Raw genomic sequence first — 13,976 nt, 5'->3', positions numbered from 1 at the left:
TACCAAGAAGAGGTTTCTGTATTGATGAAATGGTCTGCTTAGGTTATGCCAGCTCTTTAAGTTACAGTAGCAAATTAAAGACTGATACTCTATCGCCTCAATTTCTTGATATGCTAACACATGTTAAAATTTTTATTTTTATTGTTGCTGTTACTGATTACTTTAATAGAGGAGTGTAGCATATGCTAGAGCTAAGTAATTGTTGATTTGCCACTAACTATTTAACAATAGTCCATCTTCAAATAATTGTATCCTATTAAAATTATCTACGGTGTTAGCTGTTGTCACTTTTTCAGATACAGCATTCCATATCCTGACAGTAGGAATATAGGAACAGAGGACATAGGAGCAGGAGGAGGTTATTCAGCATCCCTAAACTGCTCTGCTTTTTAATATGACTGTGATTGGTCTCACTGTTCTTGTCTTCACTTTTCTGTCTCCCCCCAACTTCACATAACCCTCTATTGCCTTCGCTAGCAAAATCTATTCAACCAGGCTTGAATGAATTCAATGACCAACCCTCCAGTGCTTTCTGAGGAGGAATGTTCCTCAACTTTGGGAGAAGAACTCTCTCTACCTCTGTCTGTGGAAGATATTTTATTTTTAAACTGCATTCCTTCATTCTAGTTTTCCTCACAAGAACATCTTACTGGCATCCATCCCATCAAGATCACTTTCAAAAAGATCACCTCTCAGTGCCCTAAAATCCAATGGGCGAAGACTCAATGTTTTCAAACCTTTCTTTGTTGGATAAGACCTTCATCCCTGAAGTGAAGTAGAACTTCTCTGATTACTTCTAACAAATGTATATTTTTTTCAAATAAGGATACTAAACCTTTACATGGTACACCAGGTGTGGTCTCACCTAGGCTATACACAGCTGCAGTTAAACTTCCCTACTTTTGCATTCTACTAAGTTTTTGTGATTCATGTACCAAGACACTAAGATCCCTGAGTACTGCTGAATTCTGCAATCTCTTCCCAATTAAGTAACATGTTATTTTTCCACACTTTCTGCCAGAGAGGTCAAAATCACATTTTCCCACATTATACTCAGTCAAATCCTTGCCCACTGTCTTTATCCATCCATAATCCTTCCCTACCTCCTCTCGATTACCTACTCTCTGACCAGTTTTGATGTTGCTCACAAATTTAGTTGCGATATCTTGATCCCTTAATCAAAATCATTGGTACAATTTGTATGTAACTGAGGTCCCAACAGTATCCCTGTGGCATTCCATAGTTACAACTTGTCAACCTAAAAAGACCCATTTCTTTCCTTCCTTTATTTTCTTGAGCTAACTAATTAATTATTCATGATGTCTTATTTTGTGTAGTAATGTTTGATGTAGCACCTTATCAAATACCTTTTGGATATCTAAGTACGCTCTATTAACATGTTCTCCTTAATCCACCTTGTTTGATAATTCCTCAGAGCATGGAATAAATTAGTTAAACACAATTTCCCATTCATAAAACAAAGTTGACTGTGACATTGCTTTTCTAAGAATGCTGCCTCCTGAAAAACCTCCTTAATAATAGATTCTGCCAATTTCCCAATGGCAGATGCTGGGCTAACCAAACTATTTTTCCTGCTTTTTCCTGCACCTTTCTAAATAATGATGTTATAATAGCTGCCTTCACATCTGGTTGGGATGATGATAACCAATGCCTATACTATCCCTGTGGCAACTTGCTTGAAGACCCTAGGACTGTCATGCTGGGAATGTTAATTATTTTTGGTTCCTCCCTACATTTTACTTACTGATATTCAAATATCTTTGGTAAGTTTTCAAAGTCTTTTACAGAGAATTAAGGTTATACGGAAGTCCAGAATCAAGGGTCACAGTCCAAGGATTATGGGTAAACTATTTAGGACTGTGATAGGAGAAATTTCTTCACTCAAAGAGTGGAATTTGTTATCACAGCAAACAGTCAAGACCAAACGTATGTTTTCAAGGAGTTAGAATACTTGGGGCTAAAGGGATCCAAAGAAATGAGGAAAAAGCAGGAACAGGCTGTTGAGCTGGATGCTCAGTGTGATCATAATGAATGTAGAGCAGGTTCAAAATGCTAAGTGGCTTGCTCCAGCCTCTGTTTTCTATATTTCTGAAGTACTTGTTCAATGCTTCTACTATTTCCTTGTTTTCCATTATTAAATTTCCACTGTCACTCCTTAGAGGTCAAATATTTGCTTTACTTGTTCTTTACTCTTTAAGTACTTTTAGAAATTCTTACTATATGTTTTTATATTTCTAGATATCTTTCTATAAAATGCTTAATTTCTCCTTTTTTAAGTCATTTTTTTGCTGGTTCTTGAAATCTGCCTAATCCTCTGACCTAATCTTTGCAGAGTTGGACAATGTTTCTTTCAATTTGATACTATCCTTAACTTCCTTATTTAGCCATGCATCCTCCTTATGCAGTATTTTTTTTTGTCACTGGGATTAATCTTTACTGAGAATTATTATTAAATTATTATTAAATTTGGGCAGCACGGTGGCACAGTGGTTAGCACTGCTGCCTCACAGCGCCTGAGACCCGGGTTCAATTCCCGACTCAGGCAACTGACTATGTGGAGTTTGCACATTCTCCCCGTGTCTGCGTGGGTTTCCTCCGGGTGCTCCAGTTTCCTCCCACAGTCCAAAGATGTGCGGGTCAGGTGAATTGGCCATGCTAAATTGCCCGTAGTGTTAGGTAGGGATAAATGTAGGGGTATGGGTGGGTTGCGCTTCGGCGGGTCGGTGTGGACTTGTTGGGCCGACGGGCCTGTTTCCACACTGTAAGTAATCAAACTAATCTCCTTAGAAGTCTCCCATTACAAGTCTACCATCTTACTTTATAATCTAGTTCCCCAGTTCATATTAGCCAACTCTGCCATCATAATATTTTTAAATTTAATCTTTTATGTAGGATTATATACGTATAAAACACTAGTCATCAGCCTGTAATTTTCACTTTTGAACTAAATGTTGAATTCTATCGTGTGAAGATCATTGCCATCTAAAGACACCTTCATCATAAGCATATTTATTAATACTCTTATTGCACATTGAGAGGTCTAGGATAGCCCACTCTCTGTTCACGTGAAAACATATTGTGTTAAAAAAATTGCCTTGAATACACTCCACGAACCAGTTTTCCAGGCTACTTTTATTAATCTGATTCACCCAGTTTGCCTGCCAAGATTATTGCATTCCTTAACACACACCCAATTATTTTTCATGTATAACCTGCCCTACGTTGGAACTACTGTTAGGGTGTTTATATAACTACTGCAATTGACGTCTTATTGACCACAATTTCCTATTCCGACCCAAACTGATTCTACATTTTCCTCTTTGAAGGTAAGATCATCTTTCACTAATGTTATCTTTCATTAACAGAACTACACCACACCTTTCCCCAGCTTACTGATTTTCTGAAATATTTAATATTAAGGTGCCAGCCTTGGTCACCTCAAAATCATGTTGTTGTAATGGCTGTCAGGTCATACATATTTGCTACTATCCATTCTCTGCCACAGAAAGCAGTTGATGTCAAAACATTGAAGGCTTTCAAGGAGTTAGATATTGCTCTATATAAGGAATTAAAGAATACAGGAGAAAGTGGGAACATGGTACTGAGTTGGATGATCAGCTGAGATCATATTGAATGGCAGAGAAGAAATGAAGGGCTGAATGGTCAACTCCTGCTTCTTTTTTTATGTTTCTGTCCATCTTGTTAGAAATTCTGCCTGAATTCAGATATAATACCTTTAACTGTATCATTTTACAATCTCTATCATCTCTGGCTTTATCTGTTGGTGCACCCTTAAATTGGAATGCTGTGCTCCTAAGTTACTATCTGTTCAACTTCCTTGTAATTTCCCTTGAATTTACCACAGCTGACCACATTGCTATTTTTAGCATTTTGCTCAAGTCATGTGAAGCTATTCACTACTTTGCTAATTTTTGGTTCTTAATGTTGTTCCTTAAACCTGAATTAACATCATTGATAAAAATGGCATTCAAATCTAAAATATTCTACACATACAAAGAATAAAAACAGATCTAGCATTGACTGATGGTGTACACCACTTCCAACTCAAGCCCAAACTGACCAATATCCGTTAAATCTAACTCTGTTTTCTACTTGTCAACCTCATTTCTGTCAATGCTGCTGTATTTCCTCCTGTTCATTCTTGATGGTAGAACACATGATTTTCTGTCTCAAAGGCAGAAAAGATACTGCTGAGCCTAAGCAAAGACTCAAATGCAAAATAAAATGAAGTGTTTAATTTTCATAATACTGTATATTAATCCACTCTAATGTATTTTGTGTTCTTTCAGTCTGAAGGACAAGTGATGCGAGAAGCTATGTACATCAATAAATCACTTTCTTTCCTTGAGCAGACCATCATTGCTCTTGCTGATCCCAAGAGGGGGCATATTCCATTCAGGCAGAGTAAGCTTACACATGTACTGAAGGATTCTTTAGGTGAGTGAATAGAATTTTAAAAATGCGTGGAAAAAGCATTTGAGAATAAAGATGTTAAATAAGAACATGAGACAAACACTAGGAGAAAGACTGATATTCAGGGACTGGACTAATAAACCAGTGAATGTGAGTTACCATGTGGTTTTAAATTTGAATTCAGCTTTTTTAAGAAATTGGAAAACTGGTTTGATTGCCATAAAAACTCAACTGATTGACTACTGTCCTTTAGCAAAAGAAGCCTGCTGTCATTTTGTGACCTGGCTTACAAGTGGTTCCATGTGGTCATGGTTGACTCTTAACTGCCCTCTGAAATGGCCTAGTAAGCCACTACATGATGGTATAAACTACAAAGAAGCAGGGGCAGTGGAGTTTGGCACTAAGACTTGCTGATGAACCCTTGTGACCTGCTCATGAACTTGGGAGAGGAGGGACCTTCCATGTCAGGCTCTCTGTGGTCCTCTGGGAGACCCCAGTAGCAACGTCCACCCTCGCAGTAACCTCTATGCCCATCTCAACAAAGCTTGCTTAACTGGTCTCCACGGCCCCTGTTTCCATTACCATTTTAGGAAAGTGGCACTCTTCCATAGTGTCCCCTCTTTCAGAGTCAGTGCCAATATTGCATCCCCATAGTGCTGGTGAGCTGCGTTGCAATTAGCCAGCAGATCCTGGCCGTATTAGTTGTTGAAGGTCTAAAAACAATCCAGAGAGGAATGTCACTAATGGCTGATGCAAGATGGCAAAAATATTCTGGTCTTAATATTTGGGAAAATTCACTGATCAACTGCATGAATTCATTTTTACAGTTGAAAAGTACAATGTTTAAAGAAATTACTTGCTGTCAACTCTCTTTAGGTGGGACCTGCAACACAATCTTGGTGGCAAATATCTATGGAGAGGCAGCTCAAATCGAGGAAACAGTAAGAATAATACAAATACAGACACGTAATCTGTTTGTGCTTGAGAGTATTAAGGGCTTAAGTGTTTTGTTTTTATTCACTTATTCCCATAAACTAGATTGGCAAGAGCAATGTTTATTTCCTAGTTGTCCTTGAGACGATTATGGTCAACTTTCTTCTTGAACTGCAGTTCTTGTGATGAACATGCTCCACTTATTAGGTAGAAAATCCTAAAAAAATTCAATCCAGCAATGATGAGGGGTCGACACCCCGCTCCTCCAACCGCCACCAAGACAGAACCCCACTGGTTCTCACCTACCACCCCACCAACCTGCGCATACAACGTATTATCCGCCGCCATTTCCGCCACCTCCAAACGGACCCCACCACCAAGGATATATTTCCCTCCCCTCCCCTATCAGCGTTCCGCAAGGACCACTCCCTTCGTGACTCCCTTGTCAGATCCACACCCCCCACCAACCCAACCTCCACCCCCGGCACCTTCCCCTGCAACCGCAGGAAATGTAAAACTTGCGCCCACACCTCCACACTCACTTCCCTCCAAGGCCCCAAGGGATCCTTCCATATCCGCCACAAGTTCACCTGTACCTCCACACACATCATCTATTGCATCCGCTGCACCCGATGTGGCCTCCTCTATATTGGTGAGACAGGCCGCTTACTTGCGGAACGCTTCAGAGAACACCTCTGGGCCGCCCGAACCAACCAACCCAATCACCCCGTGGCTCAACACTTTAACTCCCCCTCCCACTCCACCGAGGACATGCAGGTCCTTGGACTCCTCCACCGGCAGAACACAACTACACGACGGCTGGAGGAGGAGCGCCTCATCTTCCGCCTGGGAACCCTCCAACCACAAGGTATGAATTCAGATTTCTCCAGCTTCCTCATTTCCCCTCCCCCCACCTTGTCTCAGTCGGTTCCCTCAACTCAGCACCGCCCTCCTAACCTGCAATCCTCTTCCTGACCTCTCCGCCCCCACCCCACTCCGGCCTATCACCCTCACCTTGACCTCCTTCCACCTATCCCACCTCCATCGCCCCTCCCCCTAGTCCCTCCTCCCTACCTTTTATCTCAGCCGGCTTGGCTCTCTCTCTCTTATTCCTGATGAAGGGCTTATGCTCGAAACGTCGAATTCTCTATTCCTGAGATGCTGCCTAACCTGCTGTGCTTTGACCAGCAACACATTTGCAGCAGTCGACACTCTTATGTCCAAATTGAGCTATTGTGTGACTTGGGGGTGATCATTTTCTATGCAGTAGCTAACCTTGTCCAACTTGCAGGGATTTAGGTGATTTTCAGGGATTTATGCACCAAGACACCGAGATCTCTCTGTTCATCTTGGCAGTGTAGCTGAACAGAGAGATCTCAGTGTCCTGGTGCATAAATCCCTGAAAATTGCCACCCAGGTTTTTAGGGTTGTTCAGAAGGCATATGGTATGTTGGCATTTATTGGTAGGGGGAATTGAGTTTTGGAGCAATGAGGTCATGCTTCAGCTGCACAAGACACTGATAAGGCCGCACCTGGAATATTGCGTACAGTTCTGGTCACAGCATTATAGGAAGGATGTGGAAGCTTTGGAAAGGGTTCAGAGGAGATTTACTATGAAGTTGCCTGGTATGGAAATAAAGTCTTATGAGGAAAGGCTGAGGGAACTGAGGCTCTTTTCATTGGAGAGAAGAAGGTTGTAAGGTGACTTAATTGAGATGTACAAGATAATCAGAGGGTTAGATAGGGTGGACAGTGAGAGCTTTTTTCATCGGATGGTGAAGGCTAACATGAGGAGACATAGCTTTAAATTGAGGAGTGATAGATTTAGGACAGATATTAGGGGTAGTGTCTTCACTCAGAAAGTAGTAAGGACGTGGAACGGCCTGCCTGCAACAGTAGTGGATTCGCTGACATTTTGGTCATTTAAAGGGGCATTGGACATACATATGGAGAAAAATGGAATTGTGTAGGTTAGATGGGCATCAGATTATTTTCACAGGTCAGCGCAACATCGAAGACCAAAGGGTCTGTACTGTGCTATAACATTCTATGTTCTAACTCTTAGATTAGATTAGATTACTTACAGTGTGGAAATAGGCCCTTCAGCCCACCAAGTCCACACCGACCTGCCAAAGCATGACCAACCAAGACCCATTCCCTTACATTTCACCCCTTTACCTAACACTACGGGCAATTTAGCAAGGCCAATTCACCTAACCTGCACTCTGTAGTGGAGATTCTAGAGACGATGTTAAACAAACTTGGTAAGTCACTGTAGAGTATCCTATAAATCATAGGCACTGTAGCAGTGGCATGCTGGTGTGGATTGACTGAACATCAATCTGGGATGGCATAGTGGCTCAGTGATTAGCACTGCTGCCTCATAGCGCCAGGGACCTGGGTTTGATTCCTGCCTTGGGTGACTGTTTGTGTGGGTTTCTTCCAGGTGCTCTGGTTTCCTCCCACAGTTCAAAGGTGTGCAGGTCAGGTGAATTGGCCATGCTAAATTGCTTGTTGTGTTAGATGCATTAGTCAGGGGTGAATGTAGGGGAATTGGTCTGGCTGGATTGCTTTTCAGAGGGTTGGTGTGGACTTATTGGGCCAAAGGGCCTGGTTCCACACTGTAGGGAATCTAATAATTTAAAAAAATGTTTCAGCTGGTATTTGGAGAAGTGCTCATGAAGACTGCTTTGTCTATGATTGGAATGTTAGGCCTGGGATAGGGATATATCTAGAAAATAACCTATGGTTCTATTCTTCCTATCGTAATACACAACCTCAAACTATCCCACATTGTATTCCAATTGCTACTTCTTTATCCACTTTCCTAGGCTGTCCAATCCTTCTGCAATCTCCCTGCATCATCAATATTACCTGTCCCTCAGGCTATCTTTGTGTTATCTGACTACTTAACAACAATATCCTCAGTTCCTTCGTCTGGATTATTAACAAAAACTGTGAATAGTTTTGGTCCCAACACTTCCCCTTACAGAACTCTACTATTTACTGGCTACCATCCTGAAAAAAAACTCTTTATCCCCACTCTCTGCACTCTGCCAGTCAGCCAATACTCTATCCACGCCATTACCTTGCCTCTAGCACCAAGGGCTCTTATCTTACTTATCAGATCCTGTGCTGCACCATGTCAAAGAGTATCTGGAAATCCAAATAGATCCCATCCACTGGATGTCCTGATGATAGAGAAGTCCGGTACCTCCTCAAAGCATTCTAACAAATATTTCAGGCAGGAATTCCCTTTGATGAAGTCATACTGACTCAGCCCTATTTTACCATGACCATCCAAGTGCTCAAACTTTCATCCTTAATAATGGACTGTAAAATCTTACCAATGACTGAGGCCAGGCTAACTGACCTATAATTTCCCATCTTTTGCCTCCCTCCCAACTTAAACAGGGGTGTAGTATTAGCAATTTTCCAGTCTTCTGGAACCCTCCCTGCCTCCAGTGATTCCTGAAAGTTTACCATCAATGAATCTGCAATTTCATCAGGTATCTTCTTCAGAACCATGGGGTGTAATCCATCCAGTCTGCATTATTTATTAACCTTCAAACCTTTCAGCTTTCTCAGCACTTTCAGCCACTTCTGTTTTGAAGTTCTGGTATGCTACTGATGTCTTCTATCATGAAGACTGAAGTACCTATTCCATTCTTCTGCCTTTTATTTGTTCCCCATTATGACATCTTTCGCCTAATTTTCCAATGGTTCAATATCTAGTGTTGCCTCTCTCTTGCATTTTGTACTCAAATACTCGTTAAAAGATGTTGCTTTCATAAATTGAATGTGGTCACTGGAAAATAGTGACAGGATTTGGCAGAGTCAGCATGGATTTACGAAGGGAAAATTATGCTTGTCAAATCAACTGGATATTTTGGGCAATGTAACTAGAGCTAGGGGAACCAGTGTTTCTGGTTTACTTGACTATAAGAAGGCTTTTGATAGGGTCCCACATAACAAATTAGTATGTGAAATTAAGGCACATGGGATTGAAAATAGTGTATTGACATTTTTGGGAACTGATTGGCAGACAGGAGGTAAAGAGTAGGAATAAAGGGGTCTTTTTTCGAACGGCAGGAAGTGACTAGTGAGGTATCAAAATTTTCAGTTACTGGATCCCCACTTTTCACAATATGTATTAATAATGTAGATGAGGGAACTAAATGTAACGTGTCCAAGTTTGCAGATGGCACAAGGCTGTGGGGAGGGTGTACAATGAGGAGAATACAGATATACTTCAGTATGATTTGGACAAGTTCAGTGAATAGACAAATGAATGGCAGATGAAGTATAATGTGATAAGTGTGAGGTTATTCACTTTGCTAGCAAGAAAAATATGGCAGATTACTATCTGAGTGGTGATAGTTAGGAAAGGGGGAGGTAAAATGAGACCTTAGTGTCCTTTACACAAGTCACAGAAAGTAAGCATGCAGGTGCAACAAATGATGAATAAGGCAGAGGTATATTGGCCTTCATAGTGAGTGAATTCAGGTTCAGGAGCAGAGATATGTTGTTGCAATTGTACAGGAGCTTGATGAGACTGCACCTGGAGTACCATGTTCAGTCTTAGTCTACTTATCTAAGGAAGGATGTACAGGCCAAGGAGAGAGTGCCAACAGGTTTACCAGATTGATTTCTGGGATGGCAGCACTGATATATGAAAACAGACTAGAACAATTAGGACTATAAGAAGGAATTTCATAGATACCTATAAAATTCTAAGAGAATTAAATAGGGTAAATGCATGAGGATGTTCTGATGATAGAGAAGTCCGGTACCTGAGGTCACAGTTTAAGGATAAGAGATAGTCCTTGAAGAGAAACTTCTTCACCAAAAGAGGGGTGAGCCCATAGTTAAAGTCAAAATACTGAAAGTTTTCAAAGGAGTTAGATATAGTTCACAGGACTAAAAGGATCAAGGGATAGGGAGAGAAAACCGGAACATAATTCTGAGTTGGATGATCAGCCATGATTATATTGAATGGCAGAGTTGGCTTGAAGGACTGAATGGCCAACTCCTGCTCCTATTTTCTATATTTCTGTGAATTCAGGTATCCAGTATGATCTATGGTCATGTTGAATTAGATCAGTAGAACAAGTCCTGAACCCTCGCATAAGACTTGTGAAAGGAAATCAGTAAGAGATCAGCTTCTTGCACTTCTAGTTTTAAAATGTGAGTAAGCTGAGGAGTGCAGTAACAGACTTGGCTGTGGAGACCTTCTGGTGCAATAGTCTAATGGTACATACTCATTCATTTTGCTTGTAAATAAAAGCCACATCAGTACACTGCACATGAGGGGGCTCTGGAACTGAATCAGGACAGGAAGGGAGAAAATAAACTCCTTATACCTAATTATATTTTGTTCTGTTGTTTCAGCTGTCTACACTCCGGTTTTCATCAAGGCTAATGTGTATCCCAGCTGAGCCAGCCCCTAACGTATTTAGTGATCCCAAGGTGAATATAGATCTCATTCATTTTCTATTGAGAATTTTCCCCTTCAAATAAGTTGTCACTTACCACTCATTCACCCTGATGGAAGATTATCAAACTAGCTTTCTGTTAACAGGGTCCTGATTTGAATGGACATAATAAAATGACTTATACTTCTACAACATGTTCCTGCATCTCTCAGGTTTCAAGCACATCACATAGCTTGTTCTTGATTGATGCGTAATGGCTATTGCTAAATTGACAAAACATCTTTCACACATCTTGAATGATCAGCTAATATATGTATGCAGTAGTGGTTTAGAGAGGAATTCACATTTAGATAACTCATGGCTCTTCTACTAATGCTGCTGTTCAATCTTTCACCTCAATTAATCAGTACTCTATTAGTGACCAACACTGGCATATTATTCCTACAATTGAGACATCTATTGCACCCCATTTAGAATTGGTGATGGGACTGGGTCTGGGACTCCCGTTCCCACCCTAGTGCTATAATTTTCATTGACATGGGATTTGAGCACAAGAAGTATGCACACTATTCCTTTCATAGTCAGTTCCACGTATAGACTGAGCTTCTCATTTCCCAGCACTTTTTGTCGAACTGGGTCATATTGAGTCATACTGAGGCCCGGCTCAAAATAGAAATGAAACTGGATAGACTACATGGCATTGATCTAGGTACCAGAAATGAAAATGGCAAAACCAATCCTGTCAACCCTGCAAAATCTTCCTTACTAACATCTGGGAGCAAGTTCAAAATTGGGACAGCTATCTCACAGAGTACTCAAGCATGTCATAGTGGTATACAGTCAGCACGATTAAAAGGTATGGCTGGCATACGATGCAGAGTGACGCCAACAGTGATGTTACTGACATGTTACTTACCCCAATTTAGAAAACAAAAAGGTACCAAAGATCCTCAGGTCGTCAGGCAGCATCTGTGGAAAGAAACACAGTTAACAATTCAGGTCGATGACCATTCAAATTCTGTTTTTTGTTTTTGTTTTTGCATTTCCAATATCCAGAACATTTTGCTTTTGATCTTTAATGGCCTTGCCTAATTCCAGGTTTGCCCAGATGGACAAGGCTTCTAAGTAAATTAAAGGCTTTACTGCCTATAGTGATGAGGAACACGGGTACTACTAATCCAGCCAGAATTTTATTTGCCATATGACAATAGCTGAACCTTTCAGTGTACGCCATATTTCTTCAAAGGATCCGATGGATCATTATGGAGAGTAGTTACTAATTCTAGATGTATTTATTGAGTTTAAATACCACAACCCCATGGTGGATTGAATCCATGGCCTCAGACCATTAGCTTGGGCGTCTCGATTGCTGAACCAGTAACATTACCATTAAGCCACCATCTCCCTCCAAAAGTGAAAGTGCTATTAATTGTGACGAACTGATTGATGATGAGTGAGGTAATGTGTCATTGGGATGAACTTCAGTGGCGAATATCAACATCCTATCCATTATCAATGTTTCTTTTTCCAGAAATTGGTTCAGAATCTTCAGAAAGAGATCCAGCTCCTGCAGGATGAGCTGGCTATGCACAACATACTAGTAAGAAAGTTCATCATTCATTCTTCAAATATTTGTATTAATCTTTGTTGCACAAATGATAGGAGGGAAAGTTAGAATGTGATTGAGTGTTTTAAATCATTTTTGCTATTTAAAAATTGGTGATCGCACCTGGAATGTCAGGGGGAGTAATTCGCCAGTTAAAAGGAAGAAAATATTATCAAATCTTAAGAAGGAGAGAGTTGATATAGCTCTCCTACAGGAGACACACCTGTCGGATAAAGAACACTTAAAATTACGACAGGGCGGATTTGATCAGGCCTTTTTTTCCTCTTTTAATTCAAAAAGCAGGGGAGTCGTTATCCTTGTCCGGAAGAACTTCCCTTTGAAAATTCTAAATCAGATAAAAGACGAATCTGGACGATATATTTTGATTAAAGCCCTCATAAATGGAGAGGAATATGGGATCTTAAATGTATACTGCCCCCCGGCACACCCCTTTAAATTCATAACGGAAGCTTTTTCAAAACTGATGGCCTTTGGTGCCCGTCATACAATTATAGGGGGAGACTTTAATTGTATTATGGATCCGGAAATAGACAGGATTCCCAAGAGTGCCGCTGGAGTATCTCCCAGATCTAGACAACTGGCGGACCTGAATAAAGAATTAGGATTGGTAGATGTATGGAGATGTCTCCATCCACAGGGTAGAGATTTTTCTTTCTACTCTAATCCACATAAATGTCACACAAGAATTGATATGTTTTTTGCCCCATCGATTTTTCTAAACTCTATAGCAACCTGTAAAATAGGTACTATAGCAATCTCTGACCATGCCGCTGTATACATGGAAACTAAGGTAAAGAACAATGGGACATCTGCTCGGCATTGGCGTATGGACCCCTTCCTGATAAAAGATAGCAAATTTTTAAAGTACTTCTCCCAAGAACTTAAAACTTTTTTAGAAATTAATACTGGTACGGCTAGCAATCCGTCAATGATGTGGGAGACCATCAAAGCTTATGCACGAGGTTTGATCATCTCCTATTCAGCGACCCAGAGGAAAATGAAGGGAGAGCAACAGCGTCTGCTCGAAGCTCGCCTAAAAGCAGCCGAAACAGCATACGCTGATAGACCTTCTATCACAAAATTGCAGAGGATTACAGCTCTTAGGACAGCTTTAAACACCGCGCTTACTCAAACGGCTAAAAGGGAAATATTATTTGCGAAACAAAGATTATATGAATATGGCGACAAACCGGGTAGATACTTAGCATTTCTTGCAAAGAAAAAGAAAGCCCCTCAAACTATTCCGACCATCAAGGAAAGTACAGGTACCCTGACTCATGATCATAAAAAGATCAATGCGACCTTTAAAGAATTTTATTCTGAACTATATAGATCGCAGGATTGTGAAGATAGGATTAGGAGGATGCAGTCATTTTTTAAAAATTTGACCTTCCCGGGCCTGACTCCGGAACAGGTGTCGGCCCTAAATACCCCTTTAACAATCCAAGAAATACTTGAGGCAATTAGGCAACTTCAGAGCGGAAAAGCACCGGGCCCGGATGGTTTTCAAGCTGAATTCTATAAAG

At 40.8% G+C, this 13,976-nt stretch overlaps 1 protein-coding gene across 1 annotated transcript in view; it reads left to right on the top strand.

Annotated features, from left to right (window-relative positions):
• The window catches only part of kif9 (kinesin family member 9), a 111,906-nt gene that overhangs the window by 34,922 nt on the left and 63,008 nt on the right, over window positions 1-13,976 (top strand). The window contains exons 7-10 of the mRNA XM_060824046.1: window positions 4,332-4,479; window positions 5,332-5,396; window positions 10,780-10,857; window positions 12,355-12,423. Coding sequence (XP_060680029.1) covers window positions 4,332-4,479; window positions 5,332-5,396; window positions 10,780-10,857; window positions 12,355-12,423 — 360 coding nt within the window. The remainder of the gene's footprint in view (window positions 1-4,331; window positions 4,480-5,331; window positions 5,397-10,779; window positions 10,858-12,354; window positions 12,424-13,976) is intronic.

This window comes from Hemiscyllium ocellatum, chromosome 4, assembly GCF_020745735.1.
Source record: "Hemiscyllium ocellatum isolate sHemOce1 chromosome 4, sHemOce1.pat.X.cur, whole genome shotgun sequence".
NCBI lineage: Eukaryota > Metazoa > Chordata > Chondrichthyes > Orectolobiformes > Hemiscylliidae > Hemiscyllium > Hemiscyllium ocellatum.
This window is presented reverse-complemented; position numbering and strand designations above follow the sequence as displayed.